At 33.0% G+C, this 13,945-nt stretch overlaps 2 protein-coding genes across 3 annotated transcripts in view; both read right to left on the bottom strand.

The window, feature by feature from the left end:
• The window catches only part of LOC117315989 (nephrin-like), a 402,896-nt gene that overhangs the window by 293,060 nt on the left and 95,891 nt on the right, over positions 1–13,945 (bottom strand). The gene's annotated exons all lie outside the window — the stretch shown is intronic.
• Positions 1–13,945, bottom strand: part of LOC117315988 (beta-hexosaminidase-like) — a 49,013-nt gene that overhangs the window by 19,917 nt on the left and 15,151 nt on the right. Inside the window, 1 exon segment of the mRNA XM_033870468.1 lies at positions 10,721–10,771. Within this exon segment, the coding sequence (XP_033726359.1) occupies positions 10,721–10,771 (51 nt within the window).

Genomic DNA, 13,945 nt, shown 5'->3' with positions numbered 1-13,945 from the left:
AAGTGAAGATGAATTCAGTCAAGTGATGATGAATTCAGTCAAGTGAAGATGAATTCAGTCAAGTGATGATGAATTCAGTCAAGTGAAGATGAATTAAATCCATTGAAAACAAAAATTCAATTAAAGTGAAGTTCAAGTGAAGACATGTTAGGTCAGGCCAAAAGACCAATTCAGTGAAGAAGAATTCAGGCAACAGAGGACAAATTCAGTCAAGTGTAATTAATTCAGTCAAGTTCAGAGTAAGACAAGTTCAGTGTAAGACAAGTTCAGTGTAAAGAAGATAAATCCAGGAAAGTGAAGATAAATTTAGATAAATGGAGAAGAATTCAGTCAAGTGAAGATAAATTTGGTTAAAATGACGAAATTTGGTACAATAAAGATAAAAACATGAGATTGTTTTTGCAAACAAAAACATCAAATTATTACTTGAAATCCCCCTCCTCGTTTAGTGAAAACAAATTCAGTTAATGGTGGAAGAAAATTCAACAAGCTCAATTCATGCAACATTCAGTAGTGTCAAATGAAACTTAAATCACTTGCTAATCTACACAAACAACTGCATACATTTCTCACAGTTCACCTGTAGTTCCGTGTAGTTGGAACATTCACAATCTTTTTCAAACAGAAAGATTCCTCGGTCTTCCTCCCTTCTTCATTTTTTGCAGAATAATCAATTTTTGAAAGCAATTAGCAAAAAGCGTTTCACAAATAAGTTCTCCCTAAACTTTATGACTACTTTTCACACCAGAGAGCATTTATTTTGGGATATAAATAGGTTACAAATGTATGTACTGAAAACTTGACCTCCCTGTCTCAGTTTGTGAATATATCTCGAACGTAAATAATTTGTAAACCTTGTCTGTGTAATTCACTACGAGAATATACCTATACTAGTTTACAAGAATCAATATTTCCTGTAAATTAGCATAACTGTATTTACTGCTCATTACAAAATAGATCAACAATACTGTAAACCTATATATTTAAGCGGTAATCTTATTTTAGTGGTAATCTTATTTTAGAGGTACAATTTATGTAATCTTATTTTAGTGGTAATCTTCAGGTGCAATTTATGTAATCTTATTTCAGCGGTAATCTTATTTAAGCATTAATCTTATTTTAGTGGTAATCTGATTTTAGCGGTAATCTGATTTTAGCAGTAATCTTATTTTAGCAGTAATCTTATTTTAGCCTTTTTTCGCACTAGAAGCATTCCGATAAATTATGATTGCACTAATTGTAGTTTATCTATATTGGTTTCTATCGCAATCATTGTTGGTGATAAAATTCATTGTATGCTTATCTTTTTTTAATATGGGGTTTTTCAATACATTTTGAGTGTGTAAAATTAAGAACATTTACAGATAATCAACTGACCTTGACACTAGTTCTATAACCTTGGACTTTCTTGTTGTGACTCATGATTGAAATCAAACATTGTTTAACAGTTACAGATTGACCTTGACCTTTTACATTGGCAATACATTGTTAATGTCTTTTTTCTGAAATACAAGAATATTGTCACGACATACATCTTAGAATAACAACTATTACAGAGAAAAATAAAAAGCTCACTCGGTGTTGACTAACTATTACTACAGGCAAAATGGAAAGCTCACTGTCAGGACTAACTATTATAGCAGAGAAAATGGAAAGTTCACTCTGTCAGGACTAACTATTATAGCAGAGAAAATGGAAAGTTCACTCTGTCAGGACTAACTATTATAGCAGAGAAAATTAAAAGTTCCCTCTGTCAGAACTAACTATCACAGCAGAGAAAACGGAAAGTTCACTTTGTCAGGACTAACTATTATTACAGGCAAAGTGAAAAGCTTACTAAGTTTGGACTAACTATTATTACAGGCAAAATATTAAGCTCACTCTGTCAGTACTAACTATTATAGCAGAGAAAATTGAAAGTTCACTCTGTCAGAACTAATATAATATAATTACAGAGGAAATGAAAAGTTCGCTCTCTGAAGGATTTTATCGAGACTAATTAAGCTGTTACACACTGTGGAGTAGACTTACGTGTCACCGTAGTGGTGGACTCGGAAGTTGTATTTATAGACAACGTGGAGACTGTAACATATAAGTTTGTGCACATGACAACAATACATTGTACCATGTAATGAATCTTACCCTGATGAAGAAATTAGCTGGTCTGGAGATATAATTTATTTATTTATTTTTATTTATTTCCAATTCTAAAGACCTGTGCATGAATAGCTAACGTCAAGTGAGTGTTCAAGTCAAAAACTTAACAGAATATTTCAGAATTACAGCAAAATAACCCATTTATCTATCTCCGCTTTGATTGGAAAAATCGGCAAGTTTCAACGAGGTGAATACAAAGGTCCGCTCTGATTGGTCACAAACGGAAAACTTATATTTTCACTGCTCATCGCTGCAGTGAAAATATAAGTTTTATTAGTTTGATAGATCTCTATATTTCACTGGAAAAAATGCAATAAAAACTACATATCCAGACATAAATTACATATCCAGACATAAACTACATATACAAACATAAACTACATATCCAGACAAACATAAACTACATATCCAGACAAACATAAACTACATACAAACATAAACTACATATCCGGACAAACATAAACTAAATATGCAGACATATATTACATACCCAGTCAGACATAAACTACATATCTAGACAAACATAAACTACATATCCAGACAAACATACACTACATATCCAGACATAAACTACATATCCAGACAAACATAAACTACATATCCAGACATAAACTACATATCCAGACATAAACTACATATCCAGTCAAACATAAACTACATATCCAGACAAACATAAACTACATACAAACATAAACTACATATCTAGACAAACATAAACTACATATCCAGAAAAACATAAACTACATATCCAGACAAACATAAACTACATATCCAGACAAACATAAACTACATATCCAGACATAAACTACATATCCAGACAAACCTAAACTACAGACAAACATAAACTACATATCTAGACAAACACAAGAGGCCCAGGGGCCTTAACGGTCATCTGACTCTAAATTAAAACCCTTGTATTATTTTGTATGCATTCTCTGTAGCAAGTATATAGTGGCACTGTTGGCCATGCTGGCCATCTTGGATATCTGACTGACCCAATATATAATAACACTTGGTCTGGACCATCTAAGGATCATTTCTGGTAAGTTAGAGCTGAATCCCACTGGTGGAATTTGAGAAGAAGTTTGAAATAGGTGTTGTTCAGGAAAACCATGATTGCGCAATCATGTTACAAAATGGCCGCCATTTTTTTTACAAGGCCGAAAAAATAAAAACACTTTGTTGGCACTCCTTCCTTAACATCCTCACCAATTTCGTACTCAATGGCACCAGTGGAACTGGAGAAGAAGTTTAAAATGTGTTTTTTAAGATGGTGGATATGGCGGCCATCTTGAATTTCAGACCAATCTAAAAAATAACAACACTTGGTCGGGATCATCTCAGGAACATTTCAGGCAAGTTTCAGCCCAACAGCACTGGTGGAACTTGAGAAGAAGTTTAAAATGTGTTTTTGAAGATGGTGGTTATGGTGGTCATCTTGGATTTCGGACCGACCCGAAAAATAACAACACTTGGTCGGGATCATATCAGGATCATTTCGGGCAAGTTTCAGCTCAATAGCACTGCTGGAACTTGAGAAGAAGTTTAAAATGTGTTTTTCAAGATGGCGGCTATGGCGGCCATCTTGGATTTCGGACCGACCCGAAAAATAACATCACTTGGTCACGATCATATCAGGATCATTTCAGGCAAGCTTCAGCTCAATAGCACTGGTGCAACCTGAGAAGAAGTTTAAAATGTGTTTTCAAAATGGCAGCTATGGCAGCCATCTTGGATTTCGGACCGACCCGATAAATAACAACACTTGGTCGGGATCATATCAGGATCATTTCAGGCAAGTTTCAGCTCAATAGCACGGGTGGAACTTGAGAAGAAGTTTAAAATGTGTTTTTCAAGATGGCGGCTATGGCGGCCATCTTGGATTTTGGACCGACCCCAAAAAATAACAACACTTGGTCGGGATCATCTCAGGATCATTTCAGGCAAGTTTCAGCTCAGTAGCACTGGTGGAACTTGAGAAGAAGTTTAAAATGTGTTTTTCAAGATGGCGGCTATGGCGGCCATCTTGGATTTTGGACCGACCCGAAAAATAACAACACTTGGTCGGGATCATCTCAGGATCATTTCAGGCAAGTTTCAGCTCAAAAGCACTGGTGGAACTTGAGAAGAAGTTTAAAATGTGTTTTTCAAGCTGGCGGCTATGGCGGCCATCTTGGATTTCGGACCGACCCGAAAAATAACAACACTTGGTCGGGATCATATCAGGATCATTTCAGGCAAGTTTCATCTCAATAGCACTGGTGGAACTTGAGAAGAAGTTTAAAATGTGTTTTTCAAGATGGCGGCTATGGCGGCCATCTTGGATTTCGGACCGACCCGAAAAATAACAACACTTGGTCGGGATCATATCAGGATCATTTCAGGCAAGTTTCATCTCAATAGCACTGGTGGAACTGGAGAAGAAGTTTAAAATGTGTTTTTCAAGATGGCGGCTATGGCGGCCATCTTGGATTTCGGACCGACCCGAAAAATAACAACACTTGGTCGGGATCATCTTAGGATCATTTCAAGCAAGTTTCAGCTCAATAGCACTGGTGGAACTTGAGAAGAAGTTTAAAATGTGTTTTTCAAGATGGCGGCTATGGCGGCCATCTTGGATTTCGGACCGACCCGAAAAATAACAACACTTGGTCGGGATCATCTCAGGATCATTTCTGGCAAGTTTCAGCCCAACAGCACTGGTGGAACTTGAGAAGAAGTTTAAAATGTGTTTTCAAAATGGCGGCTATGGCGGCCATCTTGGATTTCGGACTGACCCGAAAAATAACACTTGGTCAGGACCATCTCAGGATCATTTCAGGCAAGTTTCAGCTTAATCCCACTGGTGGAACTTGAGAAGAAGATTGAAATGTGAAAAGTTTACGCACGGCGCACGGCGACGGACGAAGCATGATGACTATAGGTCATCCTGACCCTTCGGGTCAAATGACCTAATAAACTACATATCCAGTCAAACATAAACTACATATCCATACAAACATAAACCACATATCCAGACAAACATAAACTACATATCCAGACATAAACTACATATCCAGACATAAACTACATATCCAGACAAACATAAACTACATATCCAGACATTAACTACATACCCAGCGTAAACTACATATCCAAACATAAACTACATATCCAGACAAACATAAACTACATATCCAGACATTAACTACATATCCAGACAAACATAAACTACATATCTAGACAAACATAAACTACATATCTAGACAAACATATACTACATATCTAGACAAACATATACTACATATCTAGACAAACATATACTACATATCTAGACATTAACTACATATCCAGACAAACATAAACTACATATCCAGACATAAACTACATATCCAGACATAAACTACATATCCAGACAAACATAAACTTCATATCCATACAAACATAAACTACATACAAACATAAACTACATATCCAAACATAAACTACATATCCAGACAAACATAAACTACATATCCAGACAAACATAAACTACATATCCAGACAAACATAAACTACATATCCAGACATAAACTACATATCCAGACATAAACTACATATCCAGACAAACATAAACTACATATCTAGACAAACATAAACTATATATCCAGACAAACATAAACTACATATCCAGACAAACATAAACTACATATCTAGACAAACATAAACTACATATCCAGACATAAACTACATATCCAGACATAAACTACATATCCAGACAAACATATACTACATATCTAGACAAACATAAACTACATATCCAGACAAACATAAACTACATATCTAGACAAACATAAACTACATATCCAGACATAAACTACATATCCAGACATAAACTACATATCCAGACAAACATAAACTACATATCTAGACAAACATAAACTACATATCTAGACAAACATAAACTACATATCTAGACAAACATAAACTACATATCTAGACAAACATAAACTACATATCCAGTCAGACATAAACTACATATCTAGACAAACATAAACTACATATCCAGACAAACATAAACTACATATCTAGACATTAACTACATATCCAGACAAACATAAACTACATATCCAGACATAAACTACATATCCAGACATAAACTACATATCCAGACAAACATAAACTTCATATCCATACAAACATAAACTACATACAAACATAAACTACATATCCAGACATAAACTACATATCCAGACAAACATCAACTATATATCCAGACAAACATAAACTACATATCCAGACAAACATAAACTACATATCTAGACAAACATAAACTACATATCCAGACATAAACTACATATCCAGACATAAACTACATATCCAGACAAACATAAACTACATATCTAGACAAACATAAACTACATATCCAGACAAACATAAACTACATATCTAGACAAACATAAACTACATATCCAGACAAACATAAACTACATACAAACATAAACTACATATCCAGACATAAACTACATATCCAGACAAACATAAACTACATACAAACATAAACTACATATCTAGACAAACATAAACTACATATCCAGACAAACATAAACTACATATCTAGACAAACATAAACTACATATCCAGACAAACATAAACTACATACAAACATAAACTACATATCCAGACATAAACTACATATCCAGACAAACATAAACTACATATCCAGACAAACATAAACTACATATCTAGACAAACATAAACTACATATCCAGACAAACATAAACTACATACAAACATAAACTACATATCTAGACAAACATAAACTACATATCCAGACAAACATAAACTACATATCTAGACAAACATAAACTACATATCCAGACAAACATAAACTACATACAAACATAAACTACATATCCAGACATAAACTACATATCCAGACAAACATAAACTACATACAAACATAAACTACATATCTAGACAAACATAAACTACATATCCAGACAAACATAAACTACATATCTAGACAAACATAAACTACATATCCAGACAAACATAAACTACATACAAACATAAACTACATATCCAGACATAAACTACATATCCAGACAAACATAAACTACATATCCAGACAAACATAAACTACATATCCAGACAAACATAAACTACATATCTAGACAAACATAAACTACATATCCAGACAAACATAAACTACATACAAACATAAACTACATATCCAGACAAACATAAACTACATACAGACAAACATAAACTACATATCTAGACAAACATAAACTACATATCCAGACAAACATAAACTACATATCTAGACAAACATAAACTACATATCCAGACAAACATAAACTACATATCTAGACAAACATAAACTACATATCCAGTCAGACATAAACTACATATCTAGACAAACATAAACTACATATCCAGACAAACATACACTACATATCCAGACATAAACTACATATCCAGACAAACATAAACTACATATCCAGACAAACATAAACTACATATCCAGACAAACATAAACTACAGACAAACATAAACTACATACAAACATAAACTACATATCTAGACAAACATAAACTACATATCTAGACAAACATAAACTACATATCCAGACAAACATAAACTACAGACAAACAAACTACATATCCAGACAAACATAAACTACAGACAAACATAAACTACATATCCAGACAAACATAAACTACAGACAAACAAACTACATATCCAGACAAACATAAACTACATACAAACAAACTACATATCCAGACAAACATAAACTACAGACAAACAAACTACATATCCAGACAAACATAAACTACAGACAAACATAAACTACATATCCAGACAAACATAAACTACAGACAAACATAAACTACATATCCAGACAAACATAAACTACAGACAAACATAAACTACATACAAACAAACTACATATCCAGACAAACATAAACTACAGACAAACAAACTACATATCCAGACAAACATAAACTACAGACAAACATAAACTACATATCCAGACAAACATAAACTACAGACAAACATAAACTACATATCCAGACAAACATAAACTACATATCCAGACAAACATAAACTACAGACAAACATAAACTACATATCCAGACAAACATAAACTACAGACAAACATAAACTACATACAAACATAAACTACATATCTAGACAAACATAAACTACATATCTAGACAAACATAAACTACATATCCAGACAAACATAAACTACAGACAAACATAAACTACATATCCAGACAAACATAAACTACATATCCAGACATAAACTACATATCCAGACAAACATAAACTACATATCCAGACATAAACTACATATCCAGACATAAACTACATATCCAGTCAAACATAAACTACATACAAACATAAACTACATATCTAGACAAACATAAACTACATATCCAGAAAAACATAAACTACATATCCAGACAAACATAAACTACATATCCAGACAAACATAAACTACACATCCAGACATTAACTACATATCCAGACAAATGTTCCGTGTAGTTGGAACATTCACAATCTTTTTCAAACAGAAAGATTCCTCGGTCTTCCTCCCTTCTTCATTTTTTGCAGAATAATCAATTTTTGAAAGCAATTAGCAAAAAGCGTTTCACAATTAAGTTCTCCCTAAACTTTATGACTATTTTTCACACCAGAGAGCGTTTATTTTGGGATAAATAGGTCTCCCTAAACTTTATGACTACTTTTCACACCAGAGAGTGTTTATTTTGGGATATAATTGGTTACAAATGTATGTACTGAAAACTTGACCTCCCTGTCTCAGTTTGTGAATATATCTCGAGCGTAAATAATATGTAAACCTTGTCTGTGTAATTCACTACGAGAATATACCTATACTAGTTTACAAGAATCAATATTTCCTGTAAATTAGCATAACTACCGGTATAACTTATTTTAGCCTTTTTTCGCACTAGAAGCATTCCGATAAATTATGATTGCACTAATTGTAGTTTATCTATATTGGTTTCTATGGCAATCATTGTTGGTGATAAAATTCATTGTATGCTAATCTGTTTTAATATGGGGTTTTTCACTACATTTTGAGTGTGTAAAATTAAGAACTTTTACAGATAATCAACTGACCTTGACACTAGTTCTATAACCTTGGACTTTCTTGGTGTGACTCATGATTGAAATCAAACATTATTTAACAGTTACAGATTGACCTTGACCTTTTACATTGGCAATACATTGTTAATGTCTTTTTTCTGAAATACAAGAATATTGTCACGACATACATCTTAGAATAACAACTATTACAGAGAAAAATAAAAAGCTCACTCGGTGTTGACTAACTATTACTACAGGCAAAATGGAAAGTTCACTCTGTCAGGACTAACTATTATAGCAGAGAAAATGGAAAGTTCACTCTGTCAGGACTAACTATTATAGCAGAGAAAATGGAAAGTTCACTCTGTCAGGACTAACTATTATAGCAGAGAAAATGGAAAGTTCACTCTTTCAGGACTAACTATTATTACAGAGAAAATGGAAAGTTCACTCTGTCAGGACTAACTATTACTACAGAGAAAATAGAAAGTTCACTCTGTCAGGACTAACTATTATAGCAGAGAAAATGGAAAGTTCACCTTGTCAGGACTAACTATTACTACAGGCAAAATGGAAAGTTCACTCTGTCAGAACTAACTATTACTACAGGCAAAATGGAAAGTTCACTGTCAGGACTAACTATTACTACAGGCAAAATGGATAGTTCACTCTGTCAGGACTAACTATTACTACAGGCAAAATGGAAAGTTCACTGTCAGAACTAACTATTACTACAGGCAAAATGGAAAGTTCACTCTGTCAGGACTAACTATTAAAGCAGAGAAAATGGAAAACTAACTTTGTGAGGACTAACTATTATAGTAGAGAAAATTAAAAGTTCCCTCTGTCAGAACTAACTATTACTACAGAGAAAATAGAAAGCTCACTGTCAGAACTAACTATTATAGCAGAGAAAATGGAAAGTTCACTCTGTCAGGACTAACTATTATAGCAGAGAAAATGGAAAGTTCACTCTGTCAGGACTAACTATTATAGCAGAGAAAATGGAAAGTTCACTCTGTCAGGACTAACTATTATAGCAGAGAAAATGGAAAGTTCACTCTGTCAGGACTAACTATTATAGCAGAGAAAATGGAAAGTTCACTCTGTCAGGACTAACTATTACTACAGAGAAAATAAAAAGCTCACTCTGTCAGGACTAACTATTACTACAGGCAAAATGGAAAGTTCACTCTGTCAGGACTAACTATAACAGCAGAGAAAATGGAAAGTTCACTCTGTCAGGACTAACTATTATTACAGAGAAAATGGAAAGTTCACTCTGTCAGGACTAACTATTATTACAGGCAAAATATTAAGCTCACTCGAGACTGTCAGTACTAACTATTAAAGCAGAGAAAATTGAAAGTTCACTCTGTCAGAACTAATATAATATTATTACAGAGGAAATGAAAAGTTCGCTCTCTGAAGGATTTTATCAAGACTAATTAAGCTGTTACACACTGTGGAGTAGACTTACGTGTCACCGTAGTGGTGGACTCGGAAGTTGTATTTATAAACAACGTGGAGACTGTAACATATAAGTTTGTGCACATGACAACAATACATTGTACCATGTAATGAATCTTACCCTGATGAAGAAATTAGCTGGTCTGGAGATATAATTTATTTATTTATTTTTATTTATTTCCAATTCTAAAGACCTGTGCATGAATAGCTAACGTCAAGTGAGTGTTCAAGTCAAAAACTTAACAGAACATTTCAGAATTACAGCAAAATAACCCATTTATCTATCTCCGCTTTGATTGGAAAAATCGGCAAGTTTCAACAAGGTGAATACAAAGGTCCGCTCTGATTGGTCAAAAACGGAAAACTTATATTTTCACTGCTCATCGCTGCAGGTTATAAGTTTTATTAGTTTGATAGATCTCTATATTTCACTGGCAAAAATGCAATAAAAACTACATATCCAGACATAAACTACATATCCAGACAAACATAAACTACATATCCAGACAAACATAAACTACATATCCAGACAAACATAAACTACAGACAAACATAAACTACATATCCAGACATAAACTACAAACAAACATAAACTACATATCCAGACAAACATAAACTACATACAAACATAAACTACATATCCAGACAAACATAAACTACATATCTAGACAAACATCTACTACATACAAACATAAACTACATATCCAGACAAACATAAACTACATATCCAGACATAAACTACAAACAAACATAAACTACATATCCAGACAAACATAAACTACATATCCAGACAAACATAAACTACAGACAAACATAAACTACATATCCAGACATAAACTACAAACAAACATAAACTACATATCCAGACAAACATAAACTACATACAAACATAAACTACATATCCAGACAAACATAAACTACATATCCAGACAAACATATACTACATACAAACATAAACTACATATCCAGACATAAACTAAATATCCAGACATAAACTACATATCCAGACAAACATAAACTACATATCCAGACAAACATAAACTACATATCAAGACAAACATAAACTACATATCCAGACAAACATAAACTACATATCCAGACAAACATAAACTACATATCCAGTCAAACATTAACTACATATCCAGACAAACATAAACTACATACAAACATAAACTACATATCCAGACATAAACTACATACAAACATAAACTACATATCCAGACAAACATAAACTACATATCCAGACATAAACTACATATCCAGACATAAACTACATATCCAGACAAACATAAACTACATATCCAGACATATATTACATATCCAGACATAAACTACATATCCAGACAAACATAAACTACATATACAAACATAAACTACATATCCAGACAAACATAAACTACATATCCAGACAAACATAAACTACATATCCAGACAAACATAAACTACATATCCAGACAAACATAAACTACATATCCAGACATAAACTACATATCCAGACAAACATAAACTACATATCCAGACAAACATAAACTACATACAAACATAAACTACATATCCAGACAAACATAAACTACATATCCAGACATAAACTACATATCCAGACAAACATAAACTACAGACAAACATAAACTACATATCCAGACATAAACTACATATCCAGACAAACATAAACTACAGACAAACATAAACTACATATCCAGACAAACATAAACTACATATCCAGACAAACATAAACTACATATCCAGACAAACATAAACTACATATCCAGACAAACATAAACTACATATCCAGACAAACATAAACTACATATCAAGACATAAACTACATATCCATACAGACATAAACTACATATCCATACAGACATAAACTACATATCCAGACAAACATAAACTACATATCCAAACATAAACTACATATCCAAACATAAACTACATATCCAGACAAACATAAACTACAGACAAACATAAAGTACATATCCAGACAAACATAAACTACATATCCAGACAAACATAAACTACATATCAAGACATAAACTACATATCCAGACAAACATAAACTACATATCCAGACAAACATAAACTACATATCCAGACAAACATAAACTACATATCCAGACAAACATATACTACATATCCAGACATAAACTACATATCCAGACAAATATAAACTACATATCCAGACAAACATAAACTACATATCAAGACATAAACTACATATCCATACAGACATAAACTACATATCCAGACAAACATAAACTACATATCCAGACAAACATAAACTACATATCCAGACAAACATAAACTACATATCCAAACATAAACTACATATCTAGACAAACTTAAACTACATATCCAGACATAAACTACATATCCAGACATAAACTACATATCTAGACAAACATAAACTACATATCTAGACAAACATAAACTACATATCCTGACAAACATAAACTACATATCCAGACATTAACTACATATCCAGACACACACATAGTGGTTTATTTCAGGACTTGTTTTTTGCAAGTTTGTACATATATTGAATTGCTTTTAGAATTCAACATCGTTCTTATATATTGATAACTCTTAAATAGTTTTAAAACTAGAGTACGTCCATTAGGATATAAGGGAACTCAAGCTGATAAAATAGTAAGCTATATTATTTCAGTTTATGTAAGCTTAAGTGAAATCTGTTGAAAAGGGTAATTTGGACAATATTTTGTATACACGTAACAAAGGGGCATAACTGTCATAGAAAATTGCAATTCCACGGACCTGTAAAATTACAAAAAAAAAAAAATAATAATAATAAAACATGAGTGAAAACTGGAAAAATAGTCATAGTAAAAGGGGCATAACTGCAAAATAAGACGAGGTCAGGTGCACAATATCAGTGTATGACCTCTACAAACGTTACTAAAAAGGACTACAATACTGGGCAGATCTGAAAACACCTGGCACAGACCAGTAGACCAATAAAATGTCTTTACATCAACCCAAACTGAACACTTTACATCAACCCAAACTGAACACTTTACATCAACCCAGGATGAACACATTATATCAACCCAGGATGAACACTTTACATCAACCAGGATGAACACTTTACATCAACCAGGATGAACACTTTACATCAACCCAAACTGAACACTTTACATCAACCCAGGATGAACACTTTATATCAACCAGGATGAACACTTTACATCAACCCAGGATGAACACTTTACTTCAACCCAGG

This window comes from Pecten maximus, chromosome 17, assembly GCF_902652985.1.
Source record: "Pecten maximus chromosome 17, xPecMax1.1, whole genome shotgun sequence".
In the NCBI taxonomy this organism is placed as follows: Eukaryota; Metazoa; Mollusca; class Bivalvia; order Pectinida; family Pectinidae; genus Pecten; species Pecten maximus.
The sequence above is the reverse complement of the archived record's forward strand: the minus strand, read 5'-3'. Positions and strand labels throughout refer to the sequence as shown.